Genomic DNA, 16,444 nt, shown 5'->3' with positions numbered 1-16,444 from the left:
GAGAGAGAGAGAGCGAGAGAGAGAGAGAGAGAGAGAGAGAGAGAGAGAGAGAGAGAGAGAGAGAGAGAGAGAGAGAGAGAAGGGCTGTTATTCCTCTCTGACTTTGGCTAAGGTTTCATTGAGCCTGCGGCGTCTCATGACCCTGTTTGGATTTGGTACAGGAGCGTTGTCCTGCACAAGCCAGTTACACTCCTCACCTCTACACACAAGTAGATAATATTGCTAGATTATCTCCATTTTTCGATTGTTCTCCTATAGCCTCATTTACATTTCAAAAGCCTGATCGTTTTAAATCATGTGATCATTTTTTCATTCTAACCAGTCTGATAGATAACGCTTTCTTTAGTTGTTACAGTAGTCATGCTCAGGGCTAGTTGTAGAAATGTCCTAATGAAAGTATCAGGTATTATATATCTAAACCGAGAGCCCCTCTGTCAGTTTGGTATGTACCAGCAACCCAGAGCAGGAAGCTGCATGTCCTTCAATGACACACATGCTAAGGGCATCTCCTAGCTGCATGAGTTATGTTTGCCTCTTTATGGTATGTGCATTAGAAAGAGAGCTTTCCTGGGCTTTTTTGGTACAATAGTGCAGTTGCACTAAATATAACCTAGTTAAAAAGGCTCTATACCTACAGTGAACATCCATTTTAAAGCAATTAAGGTGGTATAAATGTCCTATTTTGGGGCCGTTCATGGTAACACCCCTAAATGCCAGGTCGGTTTCTAATCAGGGTGTATGTGGGTCAGTGGGAGGACAACAAAAGGTCCCTGGGTCTGGGCGGCCCTGGGATTTAGCACATTCTCGACATGTCAGACATGAAATAAAGTGCAGAAATCACAGTCTTTGCACCAGGGTCCAATTTGTTTTCATATCTGCTTTCCTCAGCCTCATTTGAGTATGTCATGCTCGAAGGTGATTGCGCATCAAAGTACGGTGAAGAGAACGACATAGAAAGAGACAGATAGAGCAGATGTGATGAAGCCAGACAAAAACACACTCTTAGATGTATTGACCTACAATGATCTGTTCTCAAAAAGATTCAATAATAACTGACATGAAGCAGGCTTTTGCTTATGGCTAATCATTCTGCAGGACTCAAAACAGGTCCTGTCAGTTGCTGCTTTTTGCTAGTGGCTACTCAAACGTACTCAAGAAGCACATTTCTCGATTCTATTTATATCAGGCGATTGTAAACTGAATATGTGGCCGTTGGTCGGACAAAACAACATTTTATAGACTAAACGATTAATGGAGAAAATAATCAACAGATCAATTAATAATGAAAATAATCAGAAGTTGCAGCCCTATTCCACATAAAAATAGTAATAACGTTTTGTAATTACCGAATCCGTATCCATTTTACCTGGCTAATTATTAGCACTTATTAAGTAGGAGTGGGAGATATGGATACAATCTTCAGCCATGGTGTATGTAATGTTATATTGTGATATACTGTAGTTATGTTTCTGGGAAATGAATAAGAAACTGTTGATGGGTGAATAACCAGAACAGAATGCCTGCTTTTGGCTAATACAGCCAATTAAATATCTTACAAATCGAGGTACAGTACTTCAGCAACTCTATGCAAAAATCCTGTTGCCATAAAGCATTCCCACTCATTGATTTGCAGCATTGCCTGAGATGGCCTAACACACACACAGGTATTAAAGGCATAGCTGCTTTGGTAGGATTGTACCTGATGGTATACTGTATATCGTCATATCTTAGTCTTGGCTGAAGGACAACTGAAAGCGTTCCCTCAGACTGATTTGAGGTGTGCTCTTTGAGAGGCGAGGTGTTTCTTATTCTGGTAGCCAGCAGCTGAATGTCTTGTAAGAGATTTGGCAGACTTCCATATCTGTGACTTTGTTCTCCTGCACAGCGAGGGAGAACGAGTGAGTGAGAGAAAAAGACATTGTAGACATTTCGATACATCCTCACGGTGCAGTGTCTGTATCTCATTCTACACATCCATCTAAATCTCTCCCATTACGCTGCCTTTTTATTTAAAATGTATTGTTGCCACCATCCAAATCATAATGATGTGAATGGAGGTTGCAGTTATGTAACAGCTCTGGTCATTGAACAAACTGCTTGATGCATGAGGTTTGGTTGACAAAATCATTAAGCTCTTTAACTAGGGCTGCCGCCTGAAAGTCGATGAGTCAAATCATCTGTCGGTGACCCCTCAGTGGAGAAGGGTAAAAATATGTTCACCTCATTATGAAACTGTGGCGGGCTGCATTTGACCCCATTTGATTTTTTGAATGTGGTCGAAATCATCGCTGGAACACGTGCCAATGGATTATCTGATAGCCAGATAGTTTATAAGAAGAAAAAGAAACAAATGTTCAAATCTTATCTGTATTGAACAGCCAAATTCGATTCCAATCGGAAAAGATCTGATTCAGGTACAGCCCTTTCTTTAATACACATAAGCAGTGTTGCTGTCACTGTTGCCAAGATAACTTTTAATCAATACCTTCCAGTAGCTCAGTTGACTGTCATGAATCAGTCGCCACAAATTACTTCTCGAAATGGTGAAAGTGGTTGTAATGACTTAAATAGGCTCAGATTGTCAACACAGGAAAAATGTCCAAAAATAGGCCATGGTTGGAGCATAATTCACTGAACACCTCTAATTACCCTTTAAACAGTTACACATTTCAACATGTAAGGAACACACTGATGGCTGTACATGGCTTAGCCCATTAAAGGGGTGATAGAATGATTATATAGGGTATTTTACACTGTTCCTTAAGGTCTCCGAATAGGGTATGTAACATTGGTTGGGCTGAAAATTGCCCGAATGCTATTTTATTAGGCCTTTAACTACCCTGTGAATATGGCTCTATCTTCTAGCTTTTCTTCCAAATATGGTATGCTCATGAATATTTAGATGAGCTGCGCGCTGATTGGTTTGAGCGAACCCCATAGAAACACATTGGAGACGAGACAGCAGGTCTCATATTTCAGACACTGGTAAAGTTATACATTGTTTGTCGGGCTATTTCGTTATTAAATTCACTTCTGAGACTTTTTTAAGCGAGAAATCAACTATATAAAGCTCAAATATGGGCCGTTTTACGAAAATTGATGGCTAATTGTAAATTTGGTAAGACGTGTCGGACTTTAGCTAGGAGCTCCACACAGTCTGACGAGAAAGCGGCAACCTCCGTACCCAGTGAAAGTCACCGTTTCCCTGGGTACTGGACTACTGGAATACTCAGAGCTACGCGGAGCTGGCTGGCTGCCAGCTGCCGGCATAACTAGAGTAGATATATTTACAGTTTGAATTTCGTCACACATCACAATTTTTGTGAACATTAGGGGTTTCGTTAGCTGCGACTGTCCCTCCAATCCTATGTGTACAGGTAGCAGCTAGTTAGCTTCACTTTCGGCATAATAAACGTATATTTACAGTTTGAATTTCGTCACGCCACTTATATAACATGTACCCCAAGGTCTTATAAAGCTAACAATGGTGTCCGATTTCAATTTAATGCATTTTTGTGAACATTTAGGGGTTTTGTTAGCTGCTACTGTCCCTTCAATCCTATGTGTACAGATCGCGGCTAGTTAGCTTCATTTTCGGCGAAATTAGAGTAGCAGCTGACCTCAGATCAGTGGTGTAGCCTATGTAAATGTTTGGGCGTGACAAATATAGAGACATTGAGATTTGCCCGTTTTCAGAGGCAGTTTCAAATTGTGAGATTTGCAGAGGAAAGAGGTGTCAATGGGATTCTGAGGTTCTATGTATGTCCTAGTTACCCACTAAACTGTCATTATTCAACTATGACAAGGTAAAATCGGTTTTGCATTCTATCACCCCTTTAACTGCAAATGGTGTTTAATGTGCATTTTCTAAAGTGTACCATACATTTTGGGACTTATACAGACTAATTTCTGTATGGTAGGAAAATCAAGTCAGAGATTTGGAAGTAGAGAAAAGTAAACAATTAGAGATTTTTTAACGTCACTTTATAAATGCATTTTTCAACAATAAATGTGGCTTATTTCACATTTAAAGGAACTTTGACAGCTAAGAATTAGTTGTTGAATGCCGAAAAGTAACTCTTTTATTATTATTTTTTATAAATCAGGTAGTCTAATTAAAATCATGAGACCAAAGATTTACATTTGTTTACTATTATTTCTCCTTTAGGTTTCATATCCTGACAACATAGCTAATAAATGGAATGCTTTTTTTGTCTTGCATTTAACACCAAGTCAGAAACTTCACAATAGTCAATAGTCCCTGCTTTTAACTGCATTAATCTTAAAACAACAGCCAACTAGGATCAAATGCTTTATCACAGTATATTTAATTTTAAACTGTGATATTGATGTATATGGGATGGGAATGTCTTTTTCTTTAAATTAAATGAATTACCAAACAAGTACCTCCTCCCATTGACACAAATTAATATAAAAATACAATATTGCCAAGAATAGTTTTGCTTGTTTATTTATAACATTGCTCGCAATGGCCTTTTACAACCAGATAAATTAAAGTGATAACTACCTCGGTATAAACAGTAAAACTTTTGATCATCATCTCACAGTGGTCTTACCGCCCATCTCTACAGCCAACTAAATGTCCATTGTGATAAATTATAGTCTTCCAGATCAATCGGTAAAGGTTTTGGAAAATGTTCAGAAGTAACATGATGTATGCAAAACATGCAAATCTACCGGTATAGTCCTTTATTATAGCACAGAAAGACAAAAAAGCTCTTTACTTATAATTGACGGTAGTTCTGGTTTTTATGCTTTATGATTATGTAAGTTTGTAAATATACATCAATCATGTCAAATGACCAACAAACTGCCCAGTATCCATACAAATCTCATACCAGTTGTTTTTTTGTGTCAATATTGGATCATAACACTTAAACTCGGATTGTTGTCCACTCAATAAATCCAGTTGATGACAGAAGGATTTGTTTTGTTCCCCAGTTCCCAAAGAGGGTCTGAAGAACCAGGCGGCGTTCGAGGAGATGAGGGTTAATTACATTAAGGAGCTCCGGCGTTCAGTGGGAAAAGCAACCAACAACTCTGGCCAAACCTGGCAGCGCTTCTTCCAGCTCACCAAGCTACTGGACGCCATGCATGATGTAAGTACCCTTGCCCTGTCTGCCTCCCATGCCAATGGCCTACAGGACAGCACAGGCTTCCCTTGGCAGCCTCTCGGTAAGCCATGCCTTCACACATGAAGCGTGGGGTCCAGTGGCACTTTGGGGCCTTTAATATTCCCATGACGTGTTTTGAGTAAAATGGCAGCATAGTGGATTAGGATAATGTATTTACTTAGCGGTTCAATGGTGCTGGGACTTGGAATAAGGATTATTGCATCCCAATCTCTCCCTACGGGGGAGGTAATTTTGGCAAAGGCAGTGACCAGCCTGTATTGGTGAATGGAACAGAAGGGGATCAATGCCAGCTCACAGTTTATTGGAGCAGAGTACACAGTGGGCACTGTAGCAAATGTGCTTAATCACTTTTTTTTCTTTTTCTTTTGCATGGGTCAACCGGTATGTGGCATAACGACACTGTAGGCAAAGCCCCATTAATTGAGAGTCAGCAAGCAAGAGGTCACAGAGATTAATAGCCAAAATTCAATGACCCAAATGAGTAAATGGGGCTAGTGCTGAACGGATGACCCTTCTTTAGAGGAGGGCTGTCTAGAAAAAAATCAGTGGTGCCCCCAAGTGGTGAGCTGAAAAGAATTGTAAAGGGGTCAGTGCCAAACCGTAATGTAAACACATATGAATATGAAACTCATACGAATATACAGTAGTGTACTTAAATTCTCACATTTATAGAAAAAGTTCACATATGAGTTATAACATCCTATAAAAATTAGGAAAAAAACTACAACTACAGTATGTTTCTCATCAAACTGTGTGTCTGTGTTGTCCAGCTGGTGGGGAACCTGTTGGACTTCTGTTTCTACACCTTTCGTGAGTCCCAGGCCCTGAAGGTGGAGTTCCCTGAAATGTTGGTGGAGATTATCAGTGACCAGATACCAAAGGTGGAGTCAGGCCTCACTCACACAATCTACTTCCACAAGAAGTGACTCACATAGCAGTCGGGACAGAAGCGGCATAAATAACTGGAAGAGAGGAGGAAGAAGTTCAAGAAGAGAAAATGTGCGAAAAAAGGCCAGACCAGTTGGCTTGCACCCGGTCGCCCAGTATGCCAACGTCCTCACCTTGGATGGGAAAAGTCAAGTGACATGGTGACAGAAGTAAAAAGGGGAGAACTGATTTGACCCTGCAGTCACCACGAGGGTGGTCAGAGCTGTGAATAGTTCGTGGAGCCGAGCGCAACACGCTGAGGACTTGAGATAAATGTGACAAAGCATCCTGAAGTACCCCACCCCGTGCCCCCCTTGCCCCAAAGACGATAACAGTATTTTCTATGGAGATAAAGCCATACAGTTCTTAGGATGCGCTAGATACAGTCACTGCGTTCGCACACACACACACACACACACACACACACACACACACACACACACGTACGCGCACACACAAGTAGAGGGAAATTGATACACATGCTGTCCACATGCCTTCACACAAACGCACAGATGCACTCCACATGCACTAAAATCAGATTCCCTTACAAATCTAGAGAGCAAGTTTTTGCAAATATTTAATGTGGCTTATGCAGTCTTTCACAAATAATAGCACTATGAAATTATAAAAAGATATGCTAATACTTAGATTTCGCTTTGCAGTGTAGCAGCATACTGCAAGACTACAGGGCAAAGGACATTATGAGGAGGCAGAAATTCTAGACGGTAAGGCGAAGGTCTATTTGAATATAATCCAAGGGCTATACAAGCATCATCATAAGTTGAATAGTTACATTAAATTTAAAAAGTCCAACTTTGAATCTCAATCAGTGTCATAACAGCCATCATTAACATTCACATACTGAGTTTTTTTAATTAAATTATGTAGTAAAACAATCAAAACTAATATGCAAAAGTCCAAAGCTAAAGCTGTTAAATTAAAAAAAAAAGTCTCTCTTGTGTAAAGAAAGCTTGCACATGAAGCTCCCATGTCATAAAGTCATTATTTTAGGCATTGTTGTGTAGAATTAAGACAATATTGATGAGCGATTTTACCTTTGTGCAAAAATGGTCAGGAGTGTCGCAGGATGGAAAACATCATGCATTTACGGAAACGATTTCAGTAGAGTCCGCTGGTAATGGATTTGACTGAGGTGCATCCATAGTAATTGTGTTTTGTGTTATCTCCAGAGCAGCTGTCCAAATGTCTGTTTTTACTCACAATGAAGCAAAACCAGCCCTTTGTGAACCAACACTTATCTACTCTTCCCAGAATTAATGAAAAGCGTTTTATAAAAGTGTGTTGCAAAGGTTTAGTTTTTGACAAGCCAGTCATTTTTCATTAAGGTGCTTCATTTTTACAAAGCCAGGCAAAGCATAACATGTACAGTAACGCGTAGACAGTCCATACTGTACAATACACTTATATGGACATGCAGTTTAAACACACATACTCTGTAAAGTTGATATAATCCAAAATGGAGCATTACTCTGCAGTGCTTACAGCAAACGGCTAATGTATCAAAAACCAGGCGGATGTGTATAGGTATTAACAAATTCTTAAACACATTCTATTCAGCGGTTGTACAGAAGATGTTTTGAGGTACATGTGGATGAATGCTTGATGAAGAACTGTTGGTACTGTATTATCATATTTCCTAATTTAGTGTATTTCCTTACTCTAATCTTTGGGCCAAGTACTACTATTTTAGGTATGGCAGGCCCAGTCGTCTGGACCATTAACTAGTCTCACACCCCACTGGTTTTTGGGTAGTTGTGGAATACTACTATGATGCTACTGAAAAGCGATAGAGCCGCTAGAGGAGAAAAACAGTGGGGGCGTGTGATTATTTGTTTTGTTTTTTGTGCCCTGTGAGTGTGTATTTACATTTGTGTGTGTGTGTGTGTGTGTGTGTGTGTGTGTGTGTGTGTGTGTGTGTGTTTTTTCTGGCAAGCAAGCATGTGCATAGTTGATCTGCTCTTTCAGTGTGGGTATTATGCATTTTATGTTATAGGATTAGCCATATCCTATTTCCACATTTAGATTTGCACAGACGAGATACAATGTGAAATGAGGCATTAGTGCAGCTAGCAGGAATTGTCTGTTTTGATAAGCAACTATGATGATGCAGGAAAATACTTTCTGCATGGTCACCCAGCCTAAAGTTAGACAACATGACATCATTAGCCCAGCTGGGTGCTGGTGTAATGTATTTGTGGCCTCGGCTCTCGTAATAATGGCTCTGTGGTACACTACGAGGTCTCTTCTGTGGCGGTAATTGTGTAAAGATTGGTGTACAAAGAGACGGAGGTGGCATGAGCACAGCTGTCATTAGGGACTGTTCGCAAATTATCCTGGGGGTTCAGAAAAGGGGGAGGTTTATGTATTTTTAATTTTGGCTCAAGGGAGGGTAGTCTAAATTTGTTGGGAGAGTAGGGGGAGGGTGTTTCAACGTCTTCTCATCCCAGAATGATATGATTTTCGTTCATTCTGGGTTGAAAGGATTGTGCTCAAGTCTATCAGTTTTCATGATGATTTTTCTTATCAGTGGTTTTTATTGACCCAGCCGTTTAGCAGCTCTTTTTTCAAAAATAGAGAATGTAGCTGTATTTTCACTATTTTGTTATGCTTGCCATAAACATGATTTTAATTTATTGATGGGGAGGGTCCAAACTAAATATTTATAATGCTGTGTTAAGTCCCCCTGCCTAATAGTTTTCATCAGTCTCTTGTCAGAAAGGCCTCATTTCACAATCTGTCTTTGTTGTGCATTATTGTGTTGTGAAGGACTTAAGCTAATCTCTCTCTGTTTCTTTATTTTTGCCCCCTTTTTTGTCCTTTTTAAAGAATAAAAAACTGTCTAAAGGTTCATAGGATGAATGGGAAAGTATTTTTGAGAGAATTATATTTTGCTGGAAAACAATATTTAAGTACTTTGTCTAAAAATGATATCCTTTTTGTAAAATGAAATGTTAATGCATGCTTTTTGATGAGACGTTTACATTGTATTTAAAAAAGGGAAACTTGTGCCTTTTTATCTCACCTGATTTACAATTTTACAGTATATATTGTAAATAATACAGCAAGTCCTTATGTTGAGTATAGTATAAAAACATTTCTACTTTAACCATCTTGTTGGAATATTGGAAAAATGTGTTTCCCACTCTCTATGTTCTGTGTGTTGGATCACAGAGAAGAATTTACAGTAAGGGTCAGTGCCAGAAAGGGCCAAATAGAGAAATGAATGTATCATACATTGTGAGAGACTTATGGAACTTACTACCTGAATGTTAGAGAGAGTACATTTATTATCTACTTATTAAGTAAAGTTATTTGATTTTGCATCTTTTTTTTTTTATTTTTACTTTTTGCATTGTTCAAGTGGCTCAAACAAAAAAAAAATAATCAAAAGGTATTTCTTATTTTGTAACAAGATGTATCAAGTGATGGATCCTTGAGTTGTTGCTGTTGAAATGATTTCCTAACCCATGGCGGTAATGTTGATGAGCACCACAATAAAATCCAGAAATCACAAACTACTGAAACTGGGATACGTGAAAGAAAGTTCTTGACTTTTCAGTTTTAAAATAAACTTAATGCACACACAAAACAAAAACAAATGATGGATGTAGAGATTAGACCTGAGGTTTGGCCAATTCAAATTTGACTTATTTCGAGTTCCAGTTGTTAACTGGACATATTTCACTTACTGCCAAAATACATTTCAATCATAACAGAAACAAATTTGTCCCAAAGAATGGTAATGTAAAAATTTTCAAATCTATACACAGATAATTACGACAATGTTATCAGTAATGTTCTCAAGCCCTTGTGTGAACCTTCTGCACTCCGGAAATAAAGGCTTTGACTAGTTCAACATTTTGGGGAGTACGCTTGTTCATTTTCTTGCTGAGAGTTAGATGAGAAGATTTATGTCACTCTCAGGTGTGTATGGTAAATATGAAGCTACAGCAAGGAGACTGTTAGCTTTGCTTAGCTTAGCATAAAGACTGGAAGCAGGGGGGAAACAGCTAGCCTGGCCCTGTCCAAAGGTATAAAAAAAGTCCCATGTACGAGCACCTCTTAAACTCAATAATTAAAACGCATCTCATTTGTTTCAGTAGAAAAGGTGTAAAAATGTTGTTGTGATGACGTTGTAGTTTTATGGGGGGTTATGTGCCAGACTGTTGGGAAAGTCACTGCTCTTGGCCAATAAATAGTCCAGCACATAGATAGATTGATTCATTTGACATTCTTAAAATACACATAATACTGCTTCACCTGCAGACAGTTGTCACATACGCCATACAAACTGTCGAGGATTAATATACACAATAAATAAGGATACATAAATAAATACACAATAAGGATTAATATACACAATAAAAAGCCCACAGGTTTACTTATAAGCAGATTTTGTAACCTTTGTACGGATCCAGGCTAGCTGTTTCCTCCGGTTTCCAGTCTTTATGCTAAGCTACGCTAACTGGCTCCTGGCTGTAGCTTCATACCATACCATACCAACATGAGTGAAATCAATATTCTAATACAATTCTCTGCAAGAAAGCTAATAAATGTGTTTCCAAAAATGTTGAACTATTCCTTTAAAAGAAACAAAACGTATCCATTAATCACCACCTTCTGCAAATACAAAAAAAACCTTCCCTCGACTTGAGGGAGCAATGTTATCTTCAAAGCTGTCTCCTTCTAAACAAACTGCTTTTTGGCACGAATGACTCAGAATGTGTTCAACTGCTGTTACATAGTACACTTTCTATCTATCGCGTCACTGTGTGTGGAGTCACGTCATTGCCATTTTCTGTTCACGGTGATGAATCGGGTGTAGAGAGACTAAGCCATATCTCCACAGCCATGGCAGTGCATTTCTTATTACTATATAAATATATACAAATGCTTTTTTTTCCAATTCCAAAAATGACTTTTTACTCAGATGCTTTGTACAATATTTCTCTGCAACTATCCAGCAAACATACAGTAGACATCCTTCACCATAAACCAATAAAACCAGTTACTGTATATCTTGATGCAGATATTGCCATACTTGTGTTTGCAAAACTATTGCAAGATTCTAATAAAACTGTTCAATTCATCATTTGATGTGCTGTAATTTGTCCGTGTGTGTGTGTGTATATATGTATGCATGGTCTGTAGGTGTGATGAAAATTGTACCATGAGACAGAAGCAAGGGAAACGTGCCCTGAAAAATGGGCTGTTTGATGTGGGTAAATTCGAAACAGCTGCATTTGGTGGCTGGGGAGGATAATGAGCCAAAAAAAACAACACAGTTAGCATGGAAAAACAAAAATGATATGGAGCAGCATAAGGTACATCAGTCACAGGGGAGAGCAGATGAAGAGACCAAAGAGAAACGGAAAGAGAAGAGAGTAAAAATGACAGAGATAAAGCATGCGACGACGAGGCTTTTGCTGTAAAACGGCGCCTGTGGAGAAAAATCACCATTAACCTTGTTAAAGGCTGATCTGAAAACACGCCTGCTTTGCCAGACTGTAGAGCAGACAGTATTACTTTTTTGCTCATTTTTTTTCTCTCTCTCTCCGAATCCACAGCCTTCTCCAAATCTCCCCCAGATTTCCAATTGCTTCCACTTGTAGTTGTGCCAGATAAACAGAATCTATTGGATCAGGCTGATTTCACGGCTGCGCCCGCGCACATGGCGGCTTCTGTGGCCCACTCTCTGAGCTGTTTTTTTTTTCCCTTCCCTTCACATTCTCTCGTTTATGTTTGAAATTTACTTTTCTCCAAATTCCCACTCAGTTTTCACCCCCAATAATACATCAAGTCCTATTATGATTATATGTCAGAGGATTTGCACTCTGAAGGAACCAGATGAGGATAGGAATGTATTAAGTTAGTGTTACTTCCAGCCGTGCACATTTGGGAAATTCAGACACATTTGTGGCACTTAGTTGTGTCATTCGCTCATCGTTAGAGGTAAACTGCTGTAGGCTTTGATCTAAGCTGAGTCATGGCGTTGGACTATGTTTTGAGGCTGAAGGACACTGCGTCATAGGAGGCAGAGGACAGCTGGCACACAGCCAGGACTCTGGGAATAGAGAAATGAAAACGTCCATCTGGGTTTTTACTCAAACACACCTACATCTAGTCTAAATCGACACGGTGACACAAATGTATACATCGCATCCCAGACTGATAGACGCTGATGCATAATGCATGCAGAGACACAGAACACCACAGGTAACACAACCTCAAGTGATATTAAGGCAGCTCACAGGCGGACCCACCCAAATGACCATTGTTGTTCATTGCGCCATATTCACAAATTTAGAAGGAAAGATAAATGCACTGAGAAAAACTGAGTTCATAAACAGATTACTATTACACTGCCAGAAAAGACCAACTGAGGAGTAGAAGAGGTAAAAGGAAAGAGAAGGAAGGCAAGTTGGAGAGGGACAGAGTTTTATTCCTGAGACACAGACAGGTAGAAGAAAAAGGGAAAAGGAGGGCAGATAGAGCAACATGGCACGCTCTCGGACAGACTGTCCAAAGCATAGTGAGAGGCAGACAGGGTGGATGTCTCTATGATTCAGCAGTATTCTGGCAGAGGGAAGATGATGATGTAGGGCCCCCGGGGTAGATGATGGCGGTGGGGCTGGTAGTGGGGGAATATTTTTGCCCATCTCATTAGCTCTGCCTTATTTCATTATGTAATCATCGCTTCTGCGGTTGCTTTAGGGAACTGGTGGACATATGTGTCTCACTGAATGAAACCACAGCTACAACCTTTGGTATTTTCAAAGTGGACACAGTGTGTGTGTTTATACTTCTAAATAGTATAGGAGCAGCACACTCACTAAGTGTGGTGGTGGACTGATGGTAATTACATAACTGAGGCCAAAGCAAGAGTCTTGAGGCCATTCGGTGTGTTAATTAATTACAGAGATGTAGTGTAAGAAATAACATGTGTGAAGCTGAGATGATAATGGATCAGGGAGGTGGATTACTGTGTTTCCCTCTATTAAAGATTTATTTTTAAACCCCGTTTTGGAAAGTTATTTTGGAAGTAGCTTTAAGTCAGATGGACCAGTGCAGGTCGATACAAAGAGGAAGGCTAACATTACACTACATGGCTCACTGTAACAGTACTGGCTTCAGAATGGATCCTCATTCCACCAGTCACTTTATTCCTAGACTCTGTGGGAAACTGGGCCCTCTCGGTGACAACAGATGAGTCATCACAAAATTAGACATAGTGCTAGATTTCACATTTCAAATGGTAAATTTCTCCAAATATAAACTTGACACTTATTATAATTCTCATTCAGCAAAACGTGGTCGTAACAATGGCTGCAGTGCTTTCCACAGAGTTAATGTTTTATTTTGGTGAACAAATGTCTTACTGTTGAATTTTTGCTTAAAGTACTGTACATGAAATCCATGCCTAAGATAATATTTTTTGATTGTTAAATAAAATCTTTGATAAGACTTTATTCTGTTAAATTATCATTCAACACATTTATGTTATGAGAAAAAAATTATATTACAGTAAAGAACAAAAGGAAGCTTTATTTGTTTAACATGGATCAAGAGGATACCCAAAGGTATCAAAATGAAAGAAGGCCCTTTACAAACATCATAAATCAAGGTCTTAAATTATTGCAATTGAAAAAGCCTGCTGAACCAAAGCTCTCAGAAACATTAAAGTGTCTTCTTGAACAGCTGATGGATACATTGTAATGCGACATGTGTACATGCTAAAACCAATCCATATGAAAACCTGTCCATCACTTAACGGAGGCTTGTCAAACATACCTTGCAGTCATAAACTCTTTTTAATATTTAGGTTATATACACTAAACAGTTGTAAAACTTTAAATACTGCAAGTTGTGGTCTTATAAGATGTGGATTTCTAATCACTTATACAGACGTTAAAGATAAAATAATGCAAAACTAAAATTTCAACTTTGTGGGAGTGTCTCATTTCTCTGCTCAGAGTAAACTGAGAGAAGTTAAAAAAAAAAGAAGCTTTGAAAACAAACAAAACAGATCATTTGACAGGAAAAACAAACACTTGGTTTCAATCATTACTACCTATTTAAATGTACCTCTGCTGACTCTGTCTGACGCTAGTGTTTAACACGAGAGGCTCATCAGTCATCAAAGAGGCGTTTCACTGTGTTTCTGTAAAGGAGTGCACCAAGAACAAAACAGTACAGAGTGTATTTATAATTCAAAAGTCATGCAATCAATGTGCCAATAAAATAAAATAAAATTACAATAGCGATATGCTTCATTTTGAATATCCAAATGCAACATTTTAAAAGTGAAAGCAGTAACACTCTAATTAATTTTCATACATACCCGTACATACATTTACACTGGCTGTTCTAAAGAATAAGGCATGGTTAAGTACAGTATGTCTAATCTTTTAAAAGCTGAAAACACACTGTGCATCATTGTCGAGAAGGTCTAAAGCTGCTGGATTCGGTGCAAAAGCAGTTTTTAACAAAAACGGATTACAGTGACTTGAGTGCTGACATTCTTCCTTACAGTTTCTGAGGATCACTGTTTGACTTGGGAGCTCATGGATACCATGTATAACTGGGGGAGAGAGCGAGACCTTTAACAGAGAGAATCGCCCCCTCTAGTGCTGCTACAAAGTTACCTGGATGTTTATAGGCTACAGCATCTTTGTATACAGCAGAATATTGTAAGTGCAAACCCATTTTGAGATTACAATGCTGAAATCCAAGTAGATAAGTCAATTCAAAGAAAGAAACATGCTTGCACATGGATCACAAACGTCTACTTGCCAGCCAAAAATGGATATACTTGTTTATCAAGAATAGCCCACCAGTAGTAACCTATTGTCACTTGCTTGAGAGAATTCAGAGATTTGGATAAACGAGGTTCTATGGTGAATGTCAGAGTTGATGCACATTCATGTCTGCATATTTTTTCCTGGTGGATGTGATAACTTGTCCATAAATATTTCCATTTGGGGCTACAGCATCTCCACATAGTTTTCAGGGATGAGGCCTCTCTTTCCCTCCAGCTCGCCCTCCAGCCAGCCTGGCTCTCTCGACTGGGTCACTGCAGGAGAGGACACAGCGTCACCAGGGGGGAAAGCAGCACAGGGAGGGTAGGGGACAGACAGAGGACACAGAGCCTCTGGTGAGTATATACAGCATGTGCACATGTGTCAGAGCGAACAGAGTACAGGTCTGAAGAGGATACAGCAATTATGTGGTTACACTAAACTCCACTGTGACTCATTTTTATATCTACTGCAGATTTCGAGTCTGTTTTTTGGATCCCATTTTGCTAAAATATCACCCTGAGTTTAACCTCAGCTGCAAAACGGAGCTTTTCACTGACAGATGTGTCAAGAGCACAGAGCATTTCTGTGACAGCCTTCTCAAAATCCTCCCAGGATTCTTGATGTACATACAAAGTGAGCCAATTAAAAAGTTGGAGTGCATTTGCAAGTCATCAGTTGCATGGATAAAATGGGCCAAATCAAGAAATAAAGTAATTCAATACTTATTTGTTTTTCTTGTAACATGTCTCAGCTGGCCTCAGGACGCAAAGAAATGTGCTTACCGACAGGGCTCTTGTGTGTCTATTGAACACAACATGAACAAGGAATTTAAAAGTCCAATCTTTTGTAATCAAGTGTAATCAAAAGAGTTGACGCGCCACCAACATTCAACAAGGGCTACCACAAGGACACAACTCATTCTATATTATTATTGTTTTCTGATGTTGTTAAAAGGTGTTTTTACATAAGCTTGTCCCCATTAAAATGAGAAACAACAGAAAAACAAAGAGCCCCATTCCTATCTGAGTGAGTACATTAACAAACTGCTATGGGATTATTTTTACTACTATTTTTAGGATATTTATCGCCAAATGTAGTTTATAATCATTAATTAGTCAAATCATAATAAAGCCCATCCTTAGAACAAAGGATAAACTTCATCTACGCTCATTGCACTTTTTCTAATAAGCACAACTAAAAACCTTAGCATGGGTACTACGTTTTACACTCGTACCTGTTTTTCTATACTTGTTTGTTTTTTACTTGTGTACACATTAAGGCTGCATTCGCAAAGCCTCAGGCACTCCAGCGATTTTCCACAGGGTTGTACAACAGTGTGGGAGTGTCATTTAAATCGGCCAGTTGTGTAGCCTAGAAATCTAGACACACCCTAGCGGCAGCAAATTTAATTTGCAGCCAGGGGGGTCTAGGCACTCTCCGTTGGCTTGTGAGCTGGAAAAACCAAACTCTGGTCAGGTCAATCACATCGTGTATAGAGTCGGTGGGCGGGCTTATGGCTGCTGCTGCTGAGAACAGCGG

The 16,444-nt window shown here is 39.2% G+C and overlaps 2 protein-coding genes across 5 annotated transcripts in view; one reads left to right on the top strand and one right to left on the bottom strand.

Annotated features, from left to right (window-relative positions):
* Positions 1-11,194, top strand: part of nr3c2 (nuclear receptor subfamily 3, group C, member 2) — an 86,208-nt gene extending 75,014 nt beyond the window's left edge. The window contains exons 8-9 of the mRNA XM_031277107.2: positions 4,963-5,120; positions 5,927-11,194. Of these exons, the coding sequence (XP_031132967.1) occupies positions 4,963-5,120; positions 5,927-6,082 (314 nt within the window). The 3' untranslated portion in view covers positions 6,083-11,194. The remainder of the gene's footprint in view (positions 1-4,962; positions 5,121-5,926) is intronic.
* A 2,435-nt stretch (positions 11,195-13,629) lies between these two features.
* arhgap10 (Rho GTPase activating protein 10) overlaps positions 13,630-16,444 on the bottom strand; it is a 67,915-nt gene continuing 65,100 nt past the window's right edge. For all 4 annotated transcript variants that reach the window (XM_031277052.2, XM_031277055.2, XM_031277056.2 and 1 more), the window contains one exon: positions 13,630-15,177. In XM_031277052.2, coding sequence (XP_031132912.1) covers positions 15,089-15,177 — 89 coding nt within the window. In that variant the 3' untranslated portion in view covers positions 13,630-15,088. The remainder of the gene's footprint in view (positions 15,178-16,444) is intronic.

Source organism: Sander lucioperca, chromosome 4 (genome assembly GCF_008315115.2).
Source record: "Sander lucioperca isolate FBNREF2018 chromosome 4, SLUC_FBN_1.2, whole genome shotgun sequence".
Classification (NCBI taxonomy): domain Eukaryota; kingdom Metazoa; phylum Chordata; class Actinopteri; order Perciformes; family Percidae; genus Sander; species Sander lucioperca.
The sequence above is the reverse complement of the archived record's forward strand: the minus strand, read 5'-3'. Positions and strand labels throughout refer to the sequence as shown.